This window comes from Diabrotica virgifera, chromosome 1 (assembly GCF_917563875.1).
Source record: "Diabrotica virgifera virgifera chromosome 1, PGI_DIABVI_V3a".
NCBI lineage: Eukaryota > Metazoa > Arthropoda > Insecta > Coleoptera > Chrysomelidae > Diabrotica > Diabrotica virgifera.
In genome coordinates this window covers 76,358,437-76,385,476 of record NC_065443.1, presented here as the reverse complement: position 1 = coordinate 76,385,476, position 27,040 = coordinate 76,358,437, and the positions used below count along the sequence as shown (strand labels likewise).

The window sequence follows — 27,040 nt, the reverse complement described above, 5'->3', positions numbered from 1 at the left end:
GGATAGACGAGGCTAAAGAACTTTTAAATCAGCTCTACCTTTCCTCGCTAGAAGAAAGATTGGAAATAAATATATCTAAAACACAAATGATGACAAATCTTGTAGTCGGCGAAGATATATGCGTAGGAATAAGATCCATAGATCAGCTAATGGACTATAAATACCTAGGTCTCGAGATTCGCATTAGAAAGATAACCAAACCGTTGAACTTATCCATCATACAAGACTGACTTGGACAGCCTTCGGCAAGTTGAACCACAGTTTCAAATCGTTCGACACACCAATATATTTCAAAAGAAAAACCTTTATCAGTGTGTTTTGCCAGTGTTGATGATTAGGAATAGCAACCCTGAATTGGAACTGGGCAGGTCACTTGGCTCTAATGACAGATAAAATATGGACAAAGCGGATACTGGAATTGAGACCAAGGGATGATGCCTACCGAAGAAGAGGTCGTCCAAGAACACGTTGAACTGACTACCTAAAACGTTGCCATGGGAATTGGATGCAAGAGGTACAAGATCGAAATATGTAAAATTATGAGGGAGATCTATGTTCAGCAGTGGGCAAGCAAAGATTGAATGATGATGTCGCCTTATGAACTCTTGGTATATCTTTAATCAAAAGTAGTTTTTGTCTTGGAATCACTCAGGGAATATTATATCATATTTATTTATTCTACAATTATTATATGTATTTTATTTTTATCATTATTCTTTCCTATAAAATATTAGCTAAAAAAAACATTATTCTTGAAGAAGAGCATTATAATATAATTTGATAAAAGTCCTACAAAGTTACAAATTAACATCACAAACTCATACAATTTTTTATAACATGTGTCACCGACACCCACAATGTTTTCTGCTAGGCCTATCTTGACTATATCTTCTTGATATTACAGACATACATGTGCACGGGCTTCTAGTTGAAGTACTACTAGAAGCAGCTTCACAAGGTTTAATAAGATTATCTTCTAAACTACTATCGCTTTTCACACTTCTGATATCATTTTGTTGTCTTTTGTGAGTTAGACCTCTGACATGTTTTGATAAACTACCTGCTTCTGAGTATTCATCAGCTGATTTACCTCCGCTTATCGAGAAAGGATTTAAAATATCCATAGCAGCTTCTGTTACTAGAATCAAAAGATAATTATTTATTGTAGATAATTGTTATAAGAGAGGAAACTCATATGGGAAGAATACATCAAAAATCTCTTTGCAGAAGAGAGGCCTGAGATAGAAGTCGTTTAGGAAAAATTGATAGATATTAACAACCTATCTGGTTCTGAGATCACAATTGAAGAAATTACTAGAGCAATAAATACCTCTAAAGACGGGAAAGCAATTGGACCTGATCAAATTCCTGTTAAGTTACTCGGATTGTTAGATGAAGAGGGAATTACGATACTTCAAAGATTTTTCAACCAAATCTATAAAAAAGGAAAATTCCCTGCCCAATGGCTTGTATCTACTTTTATCCCTTTGCCAAAAAAGAACAACGCAACAAACTGTCAAGACCAACGACTGATAAGTCTGATGAGCCATTCTTTAAAAATATTCCTTAAAGTCCTTCACTACAGAATCTTCAGAAAATGCGATAAGGTTATTGGTTGCTCACAATTTGGATTTCGAAAAGGCCTGGGTACCAGGGAAGCACTAGTTGCAACCCAAGTGCTAGCTCAGAACTGCTACGATTAAAGGAAAGATGTAATGATGTGCTTTATAGATTATGAAAAAGCCTTCCATCGAGTAAATCATAAACTCGTACATATAGTAAAACAACTCGACATAGATCAAAAAGACATTCGCTGCATAGAAGCTCTTTACTGGAATCAAACAGCTGTCATCAAGGTGGATAATAAAACAACGCAAGCTCAAAAAATTCTTAGAGGTGTAAGACAGGGATACATTCTCTCCCCACTACTGCTCAATCTATATTCAGAAAGTATCTTCCAGGAAGCTCTTGAGGAATACGAAAGCGGCATCAAAGTAAATGGTACCTGGGTCAATAATATACGATATGCGGATGATTCGGTCTTAATAGCTAGCAGACAATATAGAAGACCTCCAAAACTTTCCTAATAAAATTGGAGAACATAGCGAGAACATGGGACTTAGCATCAACATGGGACTTAGCATCAACATAAAAAAGACGAAGTTCCTTATAATCAGCCGTCAATTATGTGAATATCAAAATGCAAGACTAGCATATAACAACCAAGATGTAGAGCGCGTAAGAAAATTTAAGTACCTGGGAATCTGGCTATGTGAGGAATGTATGTCGGATATGGAAATTAAATGTCGGATAGAAAGGGCCAGAAGTGATGCATTCATGAAATTCAGAAACTTCTTTACGAACTAACTTTGACCTAAACCTAAAATTAAGATTTACGAAATACTATATATGGTCGGTGCTCCTATATGGCATGGAAGGATGGACTTTAAAAATAAACACAATGAATAAGCTAGAGGAATTTGAGATGTGGATTCATCGATGAATCCTTAAAATTCCCTGGACAGCACGAAAAACAAATGAAGAAATCCTGAGAAGAATTGGTAGAGAACGACAACTGCTACGCACAATTAAACAGAGAAAAACGAAATACTTAGGGCACCTAATTAGAAACGAAAGATATCAGTTTCTGCAAACCTTAATTGAAGGAAATATCGAAGGAAGAAGGGGAGTGGGCAGGAAGAAAATGCCATGGCTCCGTAATATCAAAAAATGGACAGGACTAAAAAACATAGGAGACCTAATACATACTGCAAGGGATAGAGAAAAATGGTCAAACGTGATCGCGAACATCCATGAACATCCATTAGTGGATTGGATTAGAAGGAAGAATTGTTATAAAATCCTGACGTTGATTTACATTAGTGAGAAACTATTGGAATACACCACACCTGCCTATATGTAATCTGTAGATCTGACTAACAATCGATTAAAATAATTCTGTAAGTAGCGAAATTAACTCACGTATTGCCTGTGGGAGTAGTACATACTATGCTAATGAAAGATTGATGATATCGAAATTAGTAGAAAAAGAATCAAAATGTCTATCTTCAGTACATTAATATTTGACCCATAGAAACTTATGGATGTGACAACTGGATAATGAGAAAAAAAGATGAAGAGAAATGCAACAACCCCATTGTTATTGATAAATAACAACAAGGAAGCTGTTATGACTCTGAGCTGATTCCTGATTGTCTTCCGCAGTACTTATATTTTATACTTTGGTATAATATTTGTTAAAAATTGTTAAATTATACTAGTTTTTCAGGTATTACTAACTGTAAGACATACTAACCAGTACTTGCATCCCAATTCCTGCAAAAGCTTGGAGCACTAAAGGATCTTACTCTTAATATATGGGTCACCTTTTTTCCTGGACAAGATTGTGCTCTTACAAAATATAACGTCATCTTTGGAGATCTACTTCTTGGCTTACATTTTTGATATTCCATTCTGCTACCCCATCTACTTTCTGGTCGTTTCAGAAACTGGTTTTCATTGCCATGTGATAAGCTTTTTCCTAGTTGACCAGTTCTGTTAAAATGCATATTACCTATTTCTAGAAATATAATAAAATATCAAAAGTATTATTATTTTTATTATTATATTAATAGAAATATTCAAAGCTCAGCTACAACATTTCTTTATAAAGGATGACCAAAAGAAAACCAAAGAGAACAGTTATCATATCCGCGATATTTTACAAAAAAAAACACATCCATTTATGTGGAAAGAGAAATACTTCCTCACAGTATTTTGACTCCTCTACTTTCACCTTCAGGGAAGGGTAAGATTTAACCCACAATTTTACCTACATTCCTAGGGATTTCGGGAGTAGTTTGATGACACTCATCTTAAAATTCCAAGATGAAGATAGTTTGCAAAGACTAGTCCACAGACAAGGACAGGAACAGGACAAAAACCCACCATTGAAGAGAATTCAATTTCCGAAATCTTATCAGAAGAATTAACGACAGCCATCAGACAAATGAAGGATGGAAAGTAGACTTGATAAAATTCCTGCAGAACTGCTGAAGCTATTAGATGCAGAACAAACACAGATAATAGCTGAAATATTTAATGACATATACAAGGCAGGAAAAATACCAGCAGAGTGGCTCAAATATGAGTTCGTACCGTTGGTCAAAAAACCAGGATCAAAAGTTTGTGAAGACTATAGGATCATAAGCCTAATTAGCCATTTGCTAAAGCTGTTTTAAAAAATCATCCACAAAATAATTTACCGAAAATGTGAAGAACCAATTGCGCCAAATCAGTTTCAGCCGATTGAAACAGTCGGCATAAGAGCAAATGGAGTCTTAGTTAACAACATCAGATATGCAGATGATACAGTAATAATAGCCGATAGTTTACAAGACCTGCAAAGACTCATGAGTAGTAAGGTGTAGTAGGAAGTATGGACTCTCTTTCAATATCAAAAAGACAAAGTTATCGGTTTACGGTGGGATCAATCCTTAGATTTTTAGACGGACGAATATGGGTAATATAATGAAAATGGTTTCGAGTTCCTTGGAACTAGGAATTGTGTGTAGACGACTAACGTACCTGGCAGGGTAGTGTATCCGATAGAGCCTATTCCACGCACTATTCACAATCAGTCCTCAGCCTGATATTCGTCTTTATTGTCAGTTAGATGAGATCCCTGGTATATATTGAAAAGCAAAGCCGTTTTACCGGTGCATTGCGACTATACAGTGAGCACGTAAAGATTGGAATCAATTAATTTTTTCGTGAATAGGCGATTTTGGAAATAAATCCCGACAGAGGTCGATTTTTCTAATTATGATTTTTGGTATATATATCATATTAGTGACGTCATCCATCTGGGCGTGATGACGTAATCGATGATTTTTTAAATGAGAATCGAGGTCGTGTGCGAGCTTATTTGAAAGGTTATTCAATTCTCTATTCAGTAATATAAACAATAATATATTTATTTATACAGTGTCCAAAAAATTTTTTGAATAAAATTAATTTACCAAAAAAAAAAAGAATGTATGTAATTTATTTAATTCAAAATATATCTTACCACTATCAGGAAAAACAGAACTACCAGAAAACAGAAAAATGTTTATTTGACATATAAGCATTGCTTTTCGCTTAAATTAAATATTCAAACTGCCAGGCGGCAGGTGGGTGGCAGCTTGAACATTGATTTTAAGCGAAAGCATTTGTTTATTTGCCAATTAAATATTTTTCTCTTGTTTTCTGATAGGAGTAAAATGTATTTTGAATCAAATAAAATGCACACATTCTTCTTTTTGTGTCAATTAATTTAATCAAAAAAATATTTTTGGACACCCTGTATAAATATTTATGTTAATGTTGATATAACTGAATAGAGAATTGAATAACCTTTGAAATGAGCTAGCACACTACCACCTATTCTCATTTAAAAAAATCATCGATTACGTCATCACATGGATGACGTCACTAGAATAGTAAGTACCTGTATATGCCAAAAACTCCTAATTTAAAAATACCTTTTTTTATAACATACTTCATTAGGATTATACTTCAAACAAGAAACCCACGTTTCTTGTGGACATTCAAACATGCCAAAGGCCATATCCATAAGAATTTTATCCATCACTTGGATTTATTAATAATAATGTTACACTAACATATTCTTAAAACATTTAAAGGGTTTTTACCTATGTATTTTTGGTGGTTCAGCATGTGATTAGACTGTAGAAGCACTGATGATGATCTACATAGATCGAAAATGTTTTGTCATTTAGATGTACCTCTTTGAGCGTTTTTTAATAAATATAGGTATACCTTTTATCAAGTAATGTTCAATACATTTTTTGTAATAAATGGTGTATAGCCAGATACAGAAAAATGTTTCCTTGTGAATTTTATAATCGTAAGTAAAAAGCGTAATATTATCTTATCTAACCAGCACTATATGGCTGGTTTTAAATTATTAACATAAATAAAATAAGAAATAATAAAAAGTATATTTACCAGATTGTTCATTACCAGAGGATGGAGTGTACTGACAAACTTCTTTACCAAAACACTTGACTATTTGTGACTTAATATATTCGATATCATTTTCCCTTGCTGCAGCTGTTGTTAATAAATCGTCATATTTATTTTTTAAATTTGTTATCTCCGTATCGCTATTGTCATCCGAATAATTTTTATCGTTGTCTCTATCTATATCTTTACATTGTACAGGTGAGTACTGATTTTGTAGTAAGTCTGCTTCAAGTCTAGATTTTAATTCACACATTTCGTTCGTAAATATCTGATTGCGCTCTTCAACCATGTTCATTTCTTTTTCACAGTTCTCTAAAATTCGATTACTCCTTTGAAGACAACTTTCGAGACTTCTTATAGCAGATTCTTTAGTTTTTAATTCTTTGTTCAGTTTCAGATTCGCGCATTGTAATTCGTTTATCTTAATTTCCCACGTAGCGATACCATTCACTTTTTCATCAAGCGAAAATTGCAATTCACTTATTTTTTCTTCCAAAGCACTATTCCTGCTTTTAAGATCATTGATTATTTTGTCGCAGGAATCAAGTTTGGAATACGTTTCTGTCAAAAGCTTTTGCGAGGCGTTTAAATGATTAATAAAAGTTTCGTATTCTTTTTGGCACTCCTTATATTTACTTTCCATTACTAGATATTTTTTATTATCACTATCGAGTTGAACTATTCTTTCTTTAAGCAATTTTATTTCATCATCTTTATGTGCCATTAGATCTATAATCTCTTTTTCATGATTTTTCATAACCTGCAATTTTTTATTTAGTTCTTGTATATCTTTGTTCTTCTCTTCACATATTTTTTGAAATTCTGTTCTTAATCTGCTCACACGTTCACAGTATTCCGCACTATCCTGCTCAGACCTTAGCTTTGCTTCTTGTAAGCATTTTATAGTTTTTAATAACGTTTCAATTTTTTGGCAATAACATTTATTTTCTTCCTCGTATTCAGCAAGTTCTAATGTAGATGCTTCTAATTCTTTTTCCAAACTCTTAAGTTTTTGGGTAAGTTTATGTAACTCAGCCGGTTCATCTGATCGGTGGAAACACTTCTGGTCAAGTTGGTCTAACCCTTTTTCGGATTTAAGGTTTTCATATAGCTGTTTAAATTTTTGCGATTCTTGTTTGTAGTCCTCGATTTGTTTGATGTATGATTTTTCCTTCTTGCAGTATTGCTTTTTACATCTGTCCAGTTGGTCTCGTAAATCGATATTATCATGTGGGCAGTCTCTTGTTCCAGAATTTATATCACTTGTATGTTTAGTTGCTTTTAGGTTTTTAATAATTTCATCTTTCTTTGTTAAAGTATTTCGCAATTTCGCTATTTCTTCTCTATACTTTTGTTTTTTCAGGGAAAGTGATTCAACCTGCTTTGATAGGTCTTCTATTTCTGACACATTATTCTCTAATATTGATAGACACTTAGCTTTTTTCTGAGTCCGATCTTCTTTAATTCTTACATGTTTACTTCTTAATTTTTGAATTTTTTTGTTTTCAATTATTAATTTTTCTATTTCCTTTTTGAGTGTTTTATTCGAGCGTTCTTCTTCTGGACTAACAGGAGGGTCTTTATCGTTCGATAATTTTTTAGCCTCATCAAGAAGTCGAACAAGCATAGACTCTAAAAACTGGTTTTGATTTTGCATACTTTTCTAATATTTGATAGATCTATAGGATAGATTTTGCAGCATGGATCTGGATTTGAAAATCTTAAATCTGCAATTTAATAAGGTATAATATTAATAGGTAAAACGACAATTTTGCGATCAATACTGGTATATTACATGGATGCAGGTATAGTGATCACTACATGGTTGTTGCGAAGATAAGAGAGAAAACAATATACATACAAAATAATCGATCAGATAATGAAAAAATGATAAAGGTTGAGAAAATTAATGCACATAAACTCAGAAATAAAGAAACAGCAAGATAATATGAATAGAAAGAAAACGAAAAACTCAATAATACAATAGAAACGGGCGAAGAGAATATAAACCAAGCGTGGAATTGGTTTAAACACATATTACTAGACATAGCTAAAGAAGTAGGTGGAATAAGTAAAACAAATCCCACGAAAAAACAGACAGCCTGGTGGACAGAACAAATAAAAACACAAGTAAAAGTTAAGAAAATAGCATGGAAACAATATCTACAAAACAAAACAAACCAATACTACAACATTTACAAAAATGAAAGAAGAAAAGTAAAGCTACTAGTAACTTCATCTAAGAAGGAAACATGGACAAAATTTGGCGATAAAATGGAACAAGATAGTAAAAGTAATCAAAAGCTTTTCTATAGAACACTAAAAGCATTAAGAACAGGGAACAAACAAAAAATACACAATATTAAAAGTAAAAATGGAAATTTATAAGCAGGACCAAATCAAATAATGAATAGATGGAAAGAACATTTTGAAGAACTATTGAACCAGGAAAACCATACAGAAACCAGTACTGAACCAGAAGAAACACCTGAAGAAAATGTAGAAGAACCAATAACATTAGACGAACTACAAGAAGCCATAAGACAACTAAAATATGGATAAACTCCGGGAATTGACAAAGTAACGGTGGAAATAGTAAAAAACATGGGACAACAAGGTACTGAAATACTACTAGAAATAATGGGTAAAGTTTGGAAAGAAGAAATATTACCAGAAGATTGAAAAGCCGAATTGATACTTCCCATACAGAAAGGTGACAAAAGAAAATGTAATAACTACAGAGGATTGACGCTGCTATGTATATCAATGAAAATATTAGAAAAAATTATAGATTAACGAATAAGAATAATCGCGGAAGATACACTAGACGAGTCACAAAGCGGTTTCAGAAGCGGAAGGAGCATACATGATCATATATTCACGCTAAAACAAATAAGCGAAAAAACGCTTCAAGAGAAAAAGAACATACCGGGTGGTGAATTGAAAAACGGGCCATAGGAAACTCAATGTAAAATTCTAAACTGTTGAATTCCTGCTTCCCTAATTATTTTACATCAAAAGTCATAAGAAACTATTTGTAGAGACTTAAAATCTGTATTGAAAACAACTGTTAATTTTGTTCTACGAACAATAATTATGTAAAATTTTGTAAAAATATAATACAATTTTCAGAGTAATACGCCAAAGTGAGACAACACACAGTGCAATAATGTGTATAAGGTTGCATTTGGTGACAACGAAGTTATTATATTAACAATTTGAACTGTCAGTTTTTTTAATTATTTTATCATTTATTGTTTAAAACGCAATAAAGTTGATAAGATACCCTCACTTAATGAGAAAGTATTAATAATAAAGATATTTTCTTTAGTCAATAGTGTGCTCACTGTCAGTTAAATAGTAACGTGTGACCTAACATGCCCACACATACCTACTGCGGTAAATACATTATATTTTTCAAAATTTTGGACTCTGTTTAAATCGTAGAAAAATTGTAACTTCTGTTTTTAATACAGATTTCAATCCTCTACAAATAACTTCTCATGACTTTTGATGTAACATAATTAGGGAAGCAGGAATTCAACATTTTAGAATTTTACATTGAGTTTCCTATGGCCCGTTTTCCGATTCACCACCCTGTATACTTAGCCTTCTTAGACCTAGAAAAGACCTTCGGCAAAGTACCCAGACAGAGAGTGTGGAAAGTGCTAAGAGAGAAAGTTGTAGGACCTAAAATGACACGAATCACCCAGAAAATATATAGCCAGAATATGAACTCGGTGATTAGTAACAACAATAGATCAAACACTTTTACAGTAACAGGAGGACTAAGACAAGACGGAACACTTAGCCCAACGCTGTTTATATTGTTTATGTACCAAATAATTAAAAGATGCACAATAGACAGCAAAAACTTAAATGTTGGACACAGATATCTACATAGAGTAGAAATATTAGGAGTGTTTGCAGACGATACGTTACGTGTAAGAAGTAAAAAAGATTTACAACACAACATTGAAATATGGAACAGAGTATTCCTTGAAAATGGAATGACAATAAACAAAAGCAAGACCAAAGTACTACAGATCGGTGAAGAGAGATAAGAGCTAAGAATAGAAATTGAAGGAACACAAATTGAACAAGTGAAAACTTTCTCTTATATAGGTGTAATAATTGACCAGGCAGGCACTCAAGATGCTGAAGTTAACAATAGAATAGGTAAAACGATACAGCTGTACCACGCAATGAATTAAAAAATTTAGCAGTAGAAAAGAAATCTCAAGAGAAACAAAAATAAAAGTAAAAAAATCACTTTTCAATATGTGAGGTTCATCCCTTTCATGTCACACCCACGTGGGTGGATGTCCTGTGTTGCCCTGGGTAATATCCAGAAATATTTGCAACATCCATCTATTTTAATCATAATATGTAGTATTATTTAAGATCTTGCAACTTTTAAAAGGTTTTTACCCATAACTTTTTGATGGCTCACGCATGCATTCTATTGTAAGGATGGCCTCTGTCAATTCTTAACCTTAGTAAACTTTTACAACATTGTCTTTTATTAATTAGGTTATACTTATCATTTTAGGGCGTAATACTGATGATGGATTTTTTTAATCCGAAAACGTTTTGTTTATGTGATGTAACCCTTATTAGGGTCTTTTAAATATACCTATTTATGGTATACAGCCAGCTAGAGAAATTTTATTTTCCTCGTGGATTTTTTGAAAAGTATTGACTTACATAAAAACTCTACACAACGAAAGTTGCATATAATCAGTCAATTTTTCCATTTCCGGGCTTATCTTGAACGTATGTTTTTCACCCCTGAGAAGAGGTGACTGTTACCCCCCAAGTAAAAGCAACCAACGGCACAAATTCAACTTCTGAAGTGGAGGCTAAGTAGAACCTAAATCCAAATTTTGATTCAATTCGGAGATGACTCTGAAAATTACACTCCAAAACGGTCATTTATTGGGCTATTTGAGTTTTGGCCATCTTTTTCATATTTTCCTTTGCGAAGGTCCATGTCGGTGCTCCATATGTAAGTACTGGTAGAACACATTGATTGTACAGTATGGTGCAAATGGAAAGAATAAATTCGTTATTTCATAAGCCGGCGACTTTAAGGAAAAACCCCGAAACAAGTCAATTTTATTTTTAAATTATGATATTTTGGCATCCGTCTGGACGTAATGACGTAATCGATGATTTTTTTAAATGAGAATAGGGGTCGTGTACTAGCTCATTTGAAAGGATATTCAATTCTCCATTCAGTAATATAAATGTTTACATAATTATTTATGCAGGGTGTCCAAAATTTTTTTATTAAATTTGATTATTTGAGAGAAAAACAAGAATGTATGTAATTTATTTATTTTAAAATACATTTTACTGCTATCAGAAATCAGAAAAAATGTTTATTTCACAAATAAATATTGCTTTTCTCTTAAGTTAAATGTTAAAACTTCCAAGAGGCAGGTGGCTGGCGGGAGCTGGTTTGAACAGTGAATTTAATCGAAAAGCAATGTTTATTTGTGAAACAAACATTTTCTTTTGTTTTTGGGCAACAGTAAAATGGGTTTTGAATTAAATAAATTCCATACATTTTCCTTTTTTGTCAATAAAATTTAATTAAAAATTTTTTTGGACACCATGTACAACTACTTATGTTGATGTTTATATTACTGAATAGATAATTGGATAATCTTTTAAATGAGCTTGCACATGAACCCTATTCCCATTTAAAAAAAATTATTGATTACGTCATCACGCTCAGATGGATGACATCACTAGTATAACATATATGCCAAAATATCAAAATTTAAAAATAAAAATCGACCTGTTTCCGGATTTTCCGTTAATGTCGCCGGTTTATGAAATAACGAATTTATTCCTTTCATTTGCACCATACTGTATACTTTTGTGCGAAGGTATTGGGCATATTCTGGTTTTTCAGGATATAGCTCATTTTTCCGAATGTCACCCATGTAAGTCTTATTCTCCTTTTTATCTCTGCTGTTTGATTTTCTTTACTCAGTTTCATTATTTGCCCTAGGTATATGTACTCTTTGACTTTCTCTATTGTACTTGTTACTATTATGGTTTCTTTGTGCTCTTCTACGTTTGTCATATATTTAGTTTTTGTGTAGTTCATTTTTCGACCTCTCTCGTTTACTTCCTTGTCCAATATATGGACTGTTAATACAGGGGCGTGCGTTGGGGGCCGTACGTAAAAAATCTGTCCTTAGAAAAACTCGAAAACGTCAGATTAAGACAAGGTAAGTTAAGTAAAACGTGTGTTAAAAGTTGGTGTGAACACAAGTTGATTTGCTCTCTGGTGAAAAAAGTTGTTTTAGTACGGAAGTAAACATTGGTTTTTGGTGAAATTTTCACAAAGTGTGTGGTGAATTCAACATTTCAACTGTAAGTCATCTTTCTGTTAATTTGATGCACGTAAGAGAGGAGATTTGCAATAATATTATACAGAACAATATTTTTTTAAGTTACAAATACAACAAACATTGAATATAACAAAAACGTGTATAATTAAACATTAATGAATATTTAATTACTGAAAGCCAAACATGAATTAGCAAACAGAAGTACGGCCAAATATTCTGCGACGTTGCCGGCGTGTGCAAAATATCTGAGACCTTACCAAAACGTAATTAAAAATAAGAAGATAATAATAATAATAATTACTATTAGACACAGGTTACATTTTCCTATTTTTTGTGTATATTATAAGCTTTAAGTGAACTAAAAATATATTTTTCTCGCACTATATTGATAAAGATTTTCAGTATAGAAAACAAACAACAAGACAAATAGATGAACAACGAAGAAAATAAAAAAGAAGGAAAAAGACACAAACCGGAGCACGACAGCTCGATTGAAGAAGACAAAGAAGAGCAACATAAAAGCAAAAAAGCTCAAGACACGCGCATAAAAAAAGTAAGTACAATATTAACTGACATGGAGGAGATTAAGATATTGCTGAGCCAGATGAGGCAAGAAATTAAAGAAGATATCCTGGAAAGCAAAACAGAGATTAAAGATGAAATCAAGGATATGAAAAACGAACTGGAAGATATTAAGCAGAAGCTTAAGCAAAACAAAGCAGAAACAGAAAATTTAAAAAGAGAAGTAGAAAAAAAAAGAACAAAAATGGGAGAAAGAAAACGAAGAACTCAAAAAAGCGTTAACACTCATGGAGAATAGATTAGAGAAGATCGATAAAGAAAAAATACGCAATAAATTAATCATAACAGGAATTCAGGTAGATCTGGAAGATGAAGTTAGACTAAGAGAAAACATACAAAAAATGATGGAAACAGAGCTGTAACTGAAAATAGAAGTTAAAAGTGTGTTTAAGATAGGATACAAGAAATGTATAATAGAAACGAAGAGCTGGGAAGACAAACAGAAAATACTGCAAGAAAAAGGTAAACTCAAATACACAAGAGACTGTAGAGAAATATACATAGATGCAGCGCTGACGTTCAAGGAAGCAAAGATACAAAAAGAAATGAGAGACATAGCAAAATAACAGAGAAGCAAAGGAGCAAAAGTAAAAATCAGATACCAGAAATTAGAAATAAATGATAAAGTGCTAAAATGGAATGCAAGAGAAAATAAACTTATAGAAATTGAAAATGTCCCAAAAAACTAAAGAGAATGGATGGATGAAAAGGAAACAGACAATGCAAACGAAGAGGTAAATGAGTCACGGTGTATTCAAAATAATAAGAAAAATAAAAAAAAAAAGGAAGAGAATTAAAAAAATGACAAAAAAAAATTGGAACATGGAACGTCAGGACACTGCTAGAAGAAGGAAAAATGGAAGAGCTAGCGACACAGTTGAAACAATACAATATAGATATTGCAGGAATTCAAGAAACCAGGTGGGGGGGACATGGAAAAATCGAAAAAGAAAATTATACAGTATGGTATGCTGGAGAAGAAAAACAAGGATATGGAGGAACTGCTTTTATTGTGTTAGGGGAAATGAGGCATAAAGTTATGGAATTTAAACCCATAAGTCAAAGATTATCATACATAAGAGTAAACAGCAAACCGAACAAGTTGTCCATAATAAATGTCTATGCACCCACAGAAAACAGTGATGACTTAATAAAACAACAGTTCTATGAAACACTAGAAGAAAATGCCGAAAAAATCCCGGGAGAAGATATATTAATTATTATAGGCGATTTCAACGCACAAATAGGTAAAGAAAAATGCTTTAGGGAGGTTGCAGGGGAAAACTCATTACATAGCACAACAAATAATAATGGAGAAAGATTATGTAATTTAGCAGCGGCATTAAACATGGACATAAGTAGCACGAGATATAAACACAAAAACATACACAAGATAACATGGATGAGAAAAGGCAGTCTGGAGGGGAATCAAATAGACCATGTAATTATTAAAAAGTCACACAAACAGTCGATAAATGACGTGAGATCTCACAGAGGGGCAAACATCGATTCGGACCATATGCTAGTGATTGCAAAATGTAAAATAAAAACAACAAAGAATGAAAGACGAAAAGCACAGGGAAGATGGGACGTAGATAAATTGAAAGATAAAGGAGTAAAAAGAAGATTTGTAAAAGAAGTAAATGTAGAGATGCAGTTCAAGGAGGAACAAGAGATGGAGGAGCAGTGGACAAAAATCAAACAAGGAATAAACACTGCAGCAGAGAAAGTAGTTGGAAAAATGCAAAAAGAAAGAAGAAACAATTGGTTTGACGAAGAGTGCAAACTAGCAGTGGACGAAAAGAATAAAACAAGATTGAAATGGCTAAGCACAGGTAAAGAAGAGGAACGAGAAAAATACCAAGATCAAAGGAAAAAGACAAAGAAATTGTTTAAATCAAAGAAAAATAAAAAAGTAGACGAAATTATGAACGAGATCGAAACAGAAAATAAGAGACACAATTCAAAACCACTGTACCAATACTTAAAGCTAGGTAGTAGAAAACGGACAGCTAATGTAGCCATAGAAGCAGAAACATGGCAGAAGTATTTCGAAGAAATGTATCAAGAAACGGATGTAGAAGAAGAAAGAAACAATAATGAACCCGGAACAAGGTGAAGAAGAAGAATTTACCTATACAGAAATAAAAGATACAATAGGCAAACTGAAAAACGGGAAAACAGCGGGAGACGACGGAATATGTGCAGAACTTATAAAATACGGGGGTGAAGCACTATACAGAAAGATTTATGAACTAATACAGAATATATGGAATAAGGAAACAATGCCCGAAGAATAGAAGAAAGGAATTATTGTAACAATCCCAAAACAAGGAGACCACAGGATATGTAAAAACTACCGAGCAATTAATTTACTGAATGTAACATACAAAGTACTGACTGGTATAATTAGAGACAGACCAACAATATACACAGAACAAAGCATAGGAGACTACCAGTACGGTTTCAGAAAAGGAAGATCCACGATAGATGCTATCCATACACTAAAACAAGCGATAGAGAAAACATACGAGTACGACGGAGAAGCACATATACTTTTTCTAGACTTTTAACAGGCTTTTGACAAACTAAGTAGAAGAAAATGATCCAAGACTTACAAGAGAGCAAAATACCAAATAAAATTATAAGAATGATAGAAATGACAATGCGAGATTCCCAAGCAACAATAGACACCGGAAGAGAGAGAACAGAAATAATAAAAATTAAAAATGGAGTAAGACAAGGAGATGCGCTCTCAACTGTACTATTTATTCTATCATTAGATAAGATAATAAAAAAGTTGTCAAACGCAGGAACTATAAATAAAAATACAGTACAAATAATTGGATATGCGGACGATATAACCATAGTAGCAACAGATAAAAAGGCATTAAACAAAACCTTTCAAGAAATAGAAAACGAATCCAAACTAAGAGGACTGGAAATAAATGAAAATAAAACAAAATACATGAATGTAAGTAAAAAAAAGAAGACGCAACTGACAGAAATGACAATAGACGCACACAGCTTCGAAGAGGTTGAAACATTCAAATATTTGGGAGTATTAGTCAACAGAAGAAATGAAAGTGTAGATATGAAAAGAAGAATTCAAGCAGGAAACAAAGCATTCTACAGAAATAAAAAAATTTTCAAAGATAAGAAGATAAGCTGAAATACAAAAATGAAAATCTACAAAACGACCATAAGACCAATAGTGCTATATGCTTTGGAGACATTCACATTAACAGCAAGAGAAGAAGAGCAGCTGAAAGTTGTTGAGAGAAAAATTATGAGAAAAATTCTGGGACCAAAGAGGGAAAACGAAGAGGATGCAAGGCAATGGATGAACCACGAAATACAAGAATGGATGGGTCAAGAGAACATAGTAAGAGCAACAAAAGCACAGAGAATTAGATGGTATGGACACATAATGAGAAGAGAGAAGAACAGTCCGTTAAGAGTTATAACCGAATGGATACCACCAGGTACAAGAACCAGAGGCAGGACTTAAGAAGTACGGAAATTAGAAATATAGGAAGCAAAATCAGAGAGAGAGAAGAATGGAGAAAGGTAGTGGAAACAGCGAAGTCACACCAGCAATTGTAAAACCAAAGTCAGAATGGGATGATCCCCCACAAAAAGGATCTTCAAGTGAAAACAGCTTCAGCTTCCTCGGGAGCGTAGAGCTTGTATGTATATATAAGTTAAGTACATGAAGAACAGTGTATGATTAAAAAATCTGACAATTTGAGCGGGGCGTAAGGAAATGGGCGAATCACAAAAGTTCATACAAACACAGCGAATATTTCGCGAAATGAATATCAGATCGAAAAACTGAAAAATAGATGTTAAATATTTTTCAAAAATATATCGAATGACACACGACCTCTCACGTAGGTGCGGTTACTTTAAAATCTTAAATAGGAACCCCATTTTTTACTGAAAATTTGGATTCCTTACGTAAAAATAAATAATTTTTATTCGAAATATTTTTTCCGGTTATGGAAAACTATACTTTTTTTTTTGGTTTTACGACCTAATCTTTACAACCCATCAGGTCCCCATGACGATTTAGTAACTGCAAATTTAGCATCCAAGGCTCCCTACTACAATAAAAATAATTAAAACGATATGACAAAAGTATGTAGGATACTTAGAACGAAGTGAATAATTACGGTTGATTAAACGGCTAACAAATATAATACCAAAAGGTAAAAGAAAAATGAGTAGATCAAGAAAAAGACAACAAGAAGCTGTCTTAAAAGAGCTGAACTGAAAATAGTATGAAAAATGATAGATGTGTGAAACCAAAGGAGTATACCTATTTCAGCGACATTTGACCAATAATAAAACCAAACAAGAAATTAAATATTATATTTTAGTAGAGGATCCGATATAAGGTCGATTTGCACCGATCTGTTTAATGGATAAGAATTATTGGATATGTAATTTAACACGTTAACAATTACAAAAAACAAGGGTTGTCCGATCTTATCTTGTTCTAACTATAATTAATTATTAATTAAAAAATGACATTTTTTTATAAATTAAAAAAAATATGACCCAGACAGATATGACTTAGATTTTTTGGATCATTCTAAACAAAAAGGTCTTTTGTAATTTTTCTCTAAAGTTGATCGCTTTCGAGTTATAAACAATTTTAAACTGAAAAAAGAACAAAAGATGATAATTTTCAAGGCTCAAAAACACAAGCAAAAAATATCATTTTTGTAATCATCAAGTACATTAATTCAAGTTCCGACCTTTTTCTATCAGGTCTCGATAAGAATTTTAGACATGTTTTATTCTACAGTATGTCCCTGTAAGTTGTATCCATATGGAAAACTTTTTTATTATTAATTTTACGAAAAAAGTTATTCTTTATAAAAAGCTCTGCATGGTCCAAAACCTAAGATTTAACCATCAAATATCAAATTTTTTGAATATTATACGAGGTATGTCAAAAAGTTTGAATTTCACTCAAGAGTAAAGTAGCTTTATTTTTCGTAATATTGGAAATTGCTATTATGAAAAGTTGTTTGGAATTAAAAACTATATTCTAATATGCAATTACATCCTTCTAATTGAAAAAAAATTTTTTTGAGAAATTATGGATCTTATTATTTTTTTCAGTTATTTCAATTCTGATAACTCTTTTATTATTAATTTTACGAAAAAAAGTGATTCTTAATAAAAAGTTCTGGATTGTCTAAAACTTAAAATACAACCATCTTATATCAAATTTTATCAATTTTATACGAGGTATGTCAAAAAAATAAATTTAGATCAAAAGTAAAGTACCTTTATAGTTCAGAATATTTCAATTAGAAGGATGTAATTACATACTGAAACATAGTTTTTAATTCTAAATAACTTTTCATTATAACAATTTTCGATATTGTGAAAAATAAACGTATTTTACTCTTGAGCGAAATTCATATTTTTTGACATACCTCGTATAAAATTGATAAAATTTGACAAAAGATGGTTGTATTTTAGATTTTCGACCATGCAGAACTTTTTATTAAGAATCACTTTTTTTCGTAAAATTAATAATAAAAGAGGTATTTGAATTAAAATAACTGAAAATAATGTTAGTTATCCATAATTTTTCAAAAAAAAATTTTTTCAATTAGAAGGATGTAATTGCATACTAGAATACAGTTTTTAATTCTAAACAACTTTTCATAATAGCAATTTTCAATATTGTGAAAAATAAAGCTACTTTACTCTTGAGTGAAATTCAAACTTTTTGACATACCTCGTATAATATTCAAAAAATTTGATATTTGATGGTTAAATCTCAGGTTTTGGATCATGCAGAGCTTTTTATAAAGAATAACTTTTTTTCGTAAAATTAATAATAAAAAAGTTTTCCATATGGATACAACTTACAGGGACATACTGTATAACATATTTTTTTTAATTGTTAATGAGAAAGGTTTCTTATGGGGAGACGTGCAGTATCAACTAAAAAACACTGTTTCAGAATGAAACAAGTCCAAAAAACTTATTAATAACTGATGAAATAAGGTTTGAACTTGAATTTAGGTACTTCGTAATTTCAAATATGATATTGTATACTTATGTTTTTGAGCCTTGAAAATCGTCATCTTTCGTTCTTTTTTCAGTTTTAAATTGTTTATAACTATTAGAAAACGATCAATTTTAGAGAAAAATTACAATAGTAGTCGGAGAGATAGAAGCGGATTTTGTGCGTGATAAGTAATATGGAAAAACTATACGGGGATATGTTGAATTAGTTGTGTACATGACTTTCACTAACGGCCGGAAACCAGAGTTGGGGCCGAGGGTAGTTATAAGGGGTCAAATTCGCGGATTTTATTATTTTTTTTATGACGCTCATGATCGAGATAGTGCACCAAAATTTGGGAATAAATAGGTCATGACGTAACTAAGTAAAACCTCTAGAGGCGGAACGCTGCGTGGCCGACAAAGGGGTGGGGGTGGGGGTGAATATAAAAAATATAAGGGGTTTTTTGCGAGGTTCGTGATTGAGATAGTGGACCAAAATTTGGGAATAAGCAGATCGTGACCTTACTAAGTAAAATCCCCAGAGCCGGAAACCAGAGTTGGGGATGAGGGTAGTTATAAGGGGTCAAAGTCGCCGTTTTTTTATTTTTTTTGTGACGCTCATGATCGAGAGAGTGCACCAAAATTTGGGAATAAGTAGGTCATGACGTAACTAAGTAAAATCTCCAGGGGTGGCACGCTGCGTGGCCGACAAAGGGGTGGGGCAGGGGTGAATAGAAAAAATATAAGGGGTTTTTTTGCGACGTTCGTGATTGAGGGAGTACATCAAAATTTGGGAATAAGTAGACCATGACATAACTAAGTAAAATGCTCAGAGCCGGAAACCAGAGTTGGGCATGAGGGTAGTTATAAGGGGTCAAAATCGCCGTTTTTATTATTTTTTTTTGTGACGCTCATGATCGAGATAGTGTACCAAAATTTGGGAATAAGTAGGTCATGATGTAACTAAGTAAAATCTCCAGGGGTGGCACGCTGCGTGGCCGACAAAGGGGTGGGGCAGGGGTAAATAGAAAAAATATAAGGGGTTTTTTTGCGACGTTCGTGATTGAGGGAGTACATCAAAATTTGGGAATAAGTAGACCATGACATAACTAAGTAAAATGCTCAGAGCCGGAAACCAGAGTTGGGCATGAGGGTAGTTATAAGGGGTCAAAATCGCCGTATTTATTATTTTTTTTGTGACGCTAATGATCGAGATAGTGTAGCAAAATTTGGGAATAAGTAGGTAGGTCATGAGGTAACTAAGTACAATCTCCAGGGGTGGAACGCTGCGTGGCCGATAAAGGGGTGGGGGTAGGTGTGAATATAAAAAATATAAGGGGTTTTTTGCGACGTGCGAGATTGAGATAGTGCACCAAAATTTGGAAATAAGTAGACCATGACTTAGCTAAGTAAAAGCCCCAGAGCCGGAAACCAGAGTTGGGGATGAGGGTAGTTTTAAGGGGTCAAAGTCGCCGTGTGTATTATTTTTTTGTGACCCGGCACAACATTTGTCCCCCACGCAGTGTTCCGCCCCTGGAGATTTTACTTAGTAATGTCATGATCTACTTATTCCCAAATTTTGGTGCACTATCTCGATCACGAACGGCAAAAAAAACCCCATATATTTTTATACTCACCCCTGCCTACCACCCCTTTGTACCCCAAGCAGCGTTCCGCCCCTGAAGATTTTACTTAGTTACGTCATAACCTACTTACTTCCAAATTTTGGTGCACTATCTCCATCATGAGGGCTACAAAAAAATAATAAAAACCGCAACTTTTACCCCTTATAACTACCCTCGTCCGCCACTCTGGTTTTCGCCTCTGGGAATATTACTTAGTTATGTCATGGCCTACTAATTCCCAAATTTTGGTGTACTATCTCAAACACGAACGTCGCAAAAAACCCCTTACATTTTTTTATATTCACCCCTGCTCCACCCCTTTGTCGGCCACGCAGCGTTCCACTCCTGGAGATTTTACTTAGTTACGTCATGACCTACTTATTCCCAAATTTTGGCGCGCTATCTCGATCATGAGCGTCACAAAAAAAAAATAAAAAACGGAAATTTGACCCCTTATAACTACCTTCCTTCCCGACTCTGGTTTCCGGCTCTGGGGATTTTAATTATTATGTCATGGTCTACTTATACCCAAACTTTGGTGCACTATCTCAATCACGAACGTCGCAAAAAACCCCTTATATTTTTTATATTCACCCCTACCCCCACCCCTTTGTCGGCCACGCAGCGTTGAGCCCCTAGAGATTTAACTTAGGTACGTCATGGCCTACTTATTCCCAAATTTTGGTGCACTATCTCGATCATGAGCGTCATAAAAAAAAATAATAAAATCCGCGACTTTGACCCCTTATAACTACCCTCGGCCCCAACTCTGGTTTCCGGCCGTTGGTGAAAGTGATGTACACAGCTAATTAAACATATCCCCGTATAGTTTTTCCATATTACTTATCACGCACAAAATCCGCTCCCAGCTCTTATACTATAGACCTTTTTTGTTTAGAATGATCTAAAAAATCTGAAATACTATCTGCCCGGGTCGAAAAGTTTTTTTTTATAAAAAAATGTCATTTTTTAATTATTAAATAATTATGTTAGAACTTACATCAGGCAACTCTTGTTTTTTGTAATTGTTAATATACTAAATTATATATCCAATAATTTTTATCCATTAAAGACATCAGTACAAATCGACCTTTTATCGTATCTTACGCTATTTGCTTGGGGCAAATCATATAACCAAGTAAATGAGTAGTTAAAACGTATTTGACTATCTTTGAGAGTTCAATTACTGGCACCGACAAAAATATTACGCACAAGATCCAAAAAGCAGCCCCAGTCTAAATAAAGCATGTACTTTAAGTAAAACAGGAGGTAAAAATAGGTTCCTAAAGCGTAGCACTGATTTCATTGTCTGCCTTATAATACCGTGAGCCTACTGAATAGGACATTGTGATGTCCTCGTGGTGGTATTGAAGGTAGGGTGGCTATCATTATAACAGTCGTAATGGCGTATTTCCAGTTTTAAGGAAAGGAATATGCAATGACAAAAAGTAGTGAATAATTAAATTCTCATTTTTAATACACTAGTCACAAAAAGTATGGCATAAATGTATTAAGACTAGAAGTTTTGATTAGTATCTATTATTTTTTTTAAATGCTAGGGAATGAAACGTAGGAATATTGAACAGTGGTTAATTCCAGTAAAATGAAAAATAAAAACGAACAGGCAAAAAAATGAAAAATACAAAAATATATAAAATAAAAAATTTCAAGGACAAATTGAACATTTCAGTATCTGGTATTTTTAGCACCTGTGATCTGAATGACGTCCCCCATTCTCTGTAGAAGGGGCCTATCAGGGGTCAGGGCTTATCAGAGACCATATGTACTCCAAATCCAAATTTTCTAATTCTTCCATTAAAACAGTTCCCAGTTCATCAATGTAATCTGGAGCGACAATACCGGCTCTTATGCGTCTTTCTAGATAGTTCCAAATATGCTCAATTGGGTTTATGTCTGGGCTGCCTCCGGGCCAATCAAACACTTGAATACCAACCACTTTAAAATATTGCATTGTTATTCTAGCAACGTGCGGGCTAATGTTGTCTTGCATAAGGACGAAAATATCTCCAATAATTGGAACAAAAGGCACGACATTTTCTTCATGAACCTCTCTTATATATCGATCACCTATCAGAGTGATCATATTATGTCATCTGCAAAGCAGATGCTCTCCATATCATAATCTAGCTATCTCCAAAAATTTCTGGCTGCTTTATACTGAGCACATACGTCTGTCTGTCGGATCCACAAAGAGCAAATCTTAACTCATTACTAAAAAGAATATTAGCTGACTTGTTAATATCCCAATTGAACTGTTCTCGTACGAACCTTAAACATGCCATACGGTTTGCCCTCGTTAACAGTGGAGCAGTAGTAGTCCAGAGAAATAAGGTTTTTCTCGTGACACATCCCCCTCCAAGCCGAAACCAAATTTTTTTGAGTAGTATGGACATCTATATTAATAACCTTTATGTTTCCTACAGCCGATTTTAATGATATACATAGTTATAAACAAATGAAGATCAAACAACGGTAAATTTTCGCTTTTTTCGTCTATAACCAAATAGTTAAGCATTTTAAACAAATTTGAGAGTAAGAAACTCATAAATCGTCTAAAAAAATTCAATATGGCGTTCGCTGAATATGTCTATCCTTATTGGTTGCTTAGAAAATTGCAAAATAAATAATAAATTTTGAGTTTATATAAATATTCATAACTTATGTAAAAATTAACTTAGAAAAGAAATTTCAAAGCAATTAGTCAAATAGTTTAAAAGTTATTTAATTTGTTTATCCCAAATTCATTTTTTTGCAACACTAAAGTCAGAAAATTATGAGGTTACAGTTAGAATTCTGACAGTTTACTGTAGAAGAACATTTTTTACACTATTGACTTAATTAAAAAAAAATGACAAATATTAATTTTAAACAGTGTAAAATTATTTTGCAAAAACACGTCGATTTTTTGCTTACTTAAAAACAATTAGAATAACTTTTTAACCGTTACCAGTAGAAAAATTATTTTTTCATATTTGGAAAGACTGAATTTTTATACACATTTAGAAAGAAAAACAATTGTCCTAGGACAATTAGGGACGAAGTTGGCCCCCTTTTTTTTAATTCACATGTTTTTGCAAAATAATTTTGCAATATTTAGAATTAATTTTTGTCATTTTTTTTAATTAAATTAATAGTATAAATCTTCTTCTTTCATAAACTATCCAAAGTTTTACTGTAACTTCATCATTTTCTGACTTATAGCGTTGCAAAAAAATTAATTTGGAAAAATCAAATTAAATACCTTTTAAACTATTTGACCAATTGCTTTGAAATTTGGGGTATGATTTAAGCACCAGAAGTCTCAGCACTCCGTGTAATAAGAACGTTCTAAGTTAATTTTTATATAAGTTATGAATATTTATATAAACTCAAAATTTATGATTTATTTTGCAATTTTCTAAGCAACCAATAAGGATAGACATATTCAGCGAACGCCATATTGAAGTTTTTTATACGATTTATGAGTTTCTTACTTTCAAATTTGTTTAAAATACTTATCTTTTTGGTAATAGACGAAAAAATCGAAAATTTACCGTTTTTTGATCATTATTTGTTTATAACTATGTATATCATCAAAATCGGCTACAGGAAATATATAGGTTATTAATCTATATGTCTATAGTACTCAAAAAATTTGGTTTCGGCCTGGAGGGAGTTGTGTCACCAACAGGATATTTTTTCCCCTTATTTCTCTGAACTATAGCAGGCATTCTGACTCTGATTCCAAATTCTCTTAATCTGTTTCTAACCGAATTGACACTTATTCGACCATTACGGACTGTGGAAAGATAATTTCGCTGTTGCCTATAGCTGTAACATGACGTGTAGGCAAAGTCTGCAAAAGTAAATACCGGTCATCTGCGGGGTTCGTGCATCTGGGACATCATGAAACTGATCTTCTTGTGTAACCTCCCGTTTCTCTATACCTTCTTAAAGCTCTGAAAACGCTGGATTGGTGGATTGCCATATCATCAGAAACATGCTACGATCGTTCATCTTCAATTAAAGCTACGATTTAGGCTGCTAGTTCTGACGTTAAATTACTCATTTTTTGTAAGATCTCACGTCCGCATTAAGAAATCAAGCAGACGTATTGCACATATCAAATTCTCGAATAGTTCAGGAACCAAAGCTTTTCACCTCGCAATGTTTACAGAATGGATCAATTTGCTTAAAAATTTTAGAATAAATAGTGGATAGTCCATGGATCAAAATCTATATAATGTCGACAGGCGCTTTTACCATGGGGGTGGTTGCCACCCCATCTCGGGGGTGGAATTTTTTTTATTATATTTGACCGCCAGAGTTAATAAAAACATTCATTTTAAGCAAAAAAAGTTTTATACATTTTTTTGATAAAATTAATAATTTTTGATTTATTCGTTATCGAAAGTGTTAGTTTTATATCTAAAAAAAATCAATGTTATTCGATGGTATACTCATTTACGATTCACTCAATTTTTACCGTAGAACAAATTTTATCAAAGCAAGTTCTTGGGAATTAAATTACCTACAATTTCATATTTAAACATTTTTTTGTATCTCTGACGCTAATCTTTCTATTCTGAAGAAAATGGGATTTTTTACCAAATCGCAAACATTCGTTATTCGCTTTAAACTTCAGTTTTTTAAAAACTAATCATTCTAAGCCAGTCAAACTTCTAGAATATATTAATAATACATAAATGAGGAAGAATGAATAAGGCCAATGACTAAAAACACCGCCAACTTACAATATTATGCTTCCAATTGGATCTCTCCTTTTTTTTTCAAAAAAATATATTGATTTTAACCGTAACTTTTTATTTTTTATCTTAGAAAGTTCGTTAAAAAGAATTTTGTAGTTTTTCACAAGACCTATATGGCTATTAATATTAAATCCTTTTAAAATTCTCAGTCACAAAAAGATGTAGCATTGAAAGGGTTGGTAAAGGGGGTTTTTGCATGATATTACAAGATTTAATTGTCAATAGCTCACTCAATTTTTGCCGCAAAAAAAATTTTTGCAAACCAAGTTTTTGGAAATTAAATTATCTACAATTTAATATTTAAATATTTTTTCGTATCTCTGATGCTAATCTTTCTATTCTGAAGAAAAAAGCATTTTTTACCAAACTACAAAAACTCGTTATTAGTTTTGATTCAATTTTTTAAAAAACTAGTCATTCTAAGCCGATCAAACTTCTAGAACCTACTAACAATACATAAATCAAGAAAATCGAATCAGGTCAATAAAAAATTTTAATTAGAGTGGTAATTAGGCGGTTGTTTACGACCACTATTTTGCTGAAAAAAAAAATAGGGACTGACATTCTTTTCATTTGTCACTTAATTTTTTTAGCTAGAGTTTTTTTTAGTTCTGGAGATACATATTTTTAAATACTTTAAATTAGTTTCAACAAGTTATCCTCGAAAATTGCATAGTTTTCCCGTCCTTTGACTTTGAAACTACAATATTTAGCATTTGACGAAGAAGAGCCAACATATAATGAAGTTACTATTGGTCTTAATCTCGATTACTATTGGTCTTAAAGAAAATAAAAAAACGGTTTTGTTAATTTTTTAAAAAGGTACATTTTTGTTAAGTAAAGCTGTTTTGATAAAACGAAAACTTTTTGAGTTATTAGCAGAAAAATAATTAAAAACATTGATTTTTTCGATATAAAACTAACACTTTCGATATTGAATAAATCGAAAACTATTAGTTGTATCAAAAAAAATGTATAGAAAGTTTTTTGCTTATAATGAATGTTTTTACCAACTCTTGCGGTCAAAATATATTAAAAATTGACACCTCCGGGATGGGGTGGCAACCACCCCCATGGTAAAAGCGCCTTTTGGCATGATATAGATTTTGATCCTTGGACTATCTACCACTTATTCTCAAATTTTCAAGCAAATTGATCCATTCTGTAAAAATTGCGAGGTTTTGTCCTATTTTAAGCTTCATTACTTGGACTAGAACACAAATATCCAAAATAAATGTTCTCTCTTATCAACGTTTTGTTTACTTTTTTTTCAGCAAAAACACGCTTGAACTTGAAATGTTATGGGCTTATAAATACCTAAAGGAGACCATATACGAGTATTATAACATTCTGCTAAAAATTAAACGTTACTTTTAAACTTTTATTCTATTTTAAAAATTATGCGATTTTTTGTGATTAGTGTACAAATATTTCAAAACGATGATTAAAGCAACAAACTGAATTTAAAATAATAAAATGTTATATTTACCATTATTGTAAGTAAAAGCCATTTAAATGTTCTTATCTATTGATATAAAGAAAGGAAAATTTATTGTTCATTGCATGTTACAAAATATGACACAAAATTAAATGAATGTTCCAAATAATTGACGTTACAAGTTCTTCTAAA

The 27,040-nt window shown here is 32.6% G+C and overlaps 1 protein-coding gene across 1 annotated transcript; it reads right to left on the bottom strand.

The window, feature by feature from the left end:
- Positions 1-746: 746 nt before the first annotated feature.
- LOC114334745 (paramyosin) lies at positions 747-27,040 on the bottom strand. Its single transcript, XM_028284832.2, has 4 exons — positions 26,900-27,040; positions 6,013-7,757; positions 3,317-3,580; positions 747-1,138 (listed from the first exon to the last, which is right to left on the bottom strand). The coding sequence occupies exons 2-4, from the start codon at positions 7,685-7,687 to the stop codon at positions 843-845; spliced, it is 2,235 nt and encodes a 744-aa protein (XP_028140633.1). The 5' UTR covers positions 7,688-7,757; positions 26,900-27,040; the 3' UTR covers positions 747-842.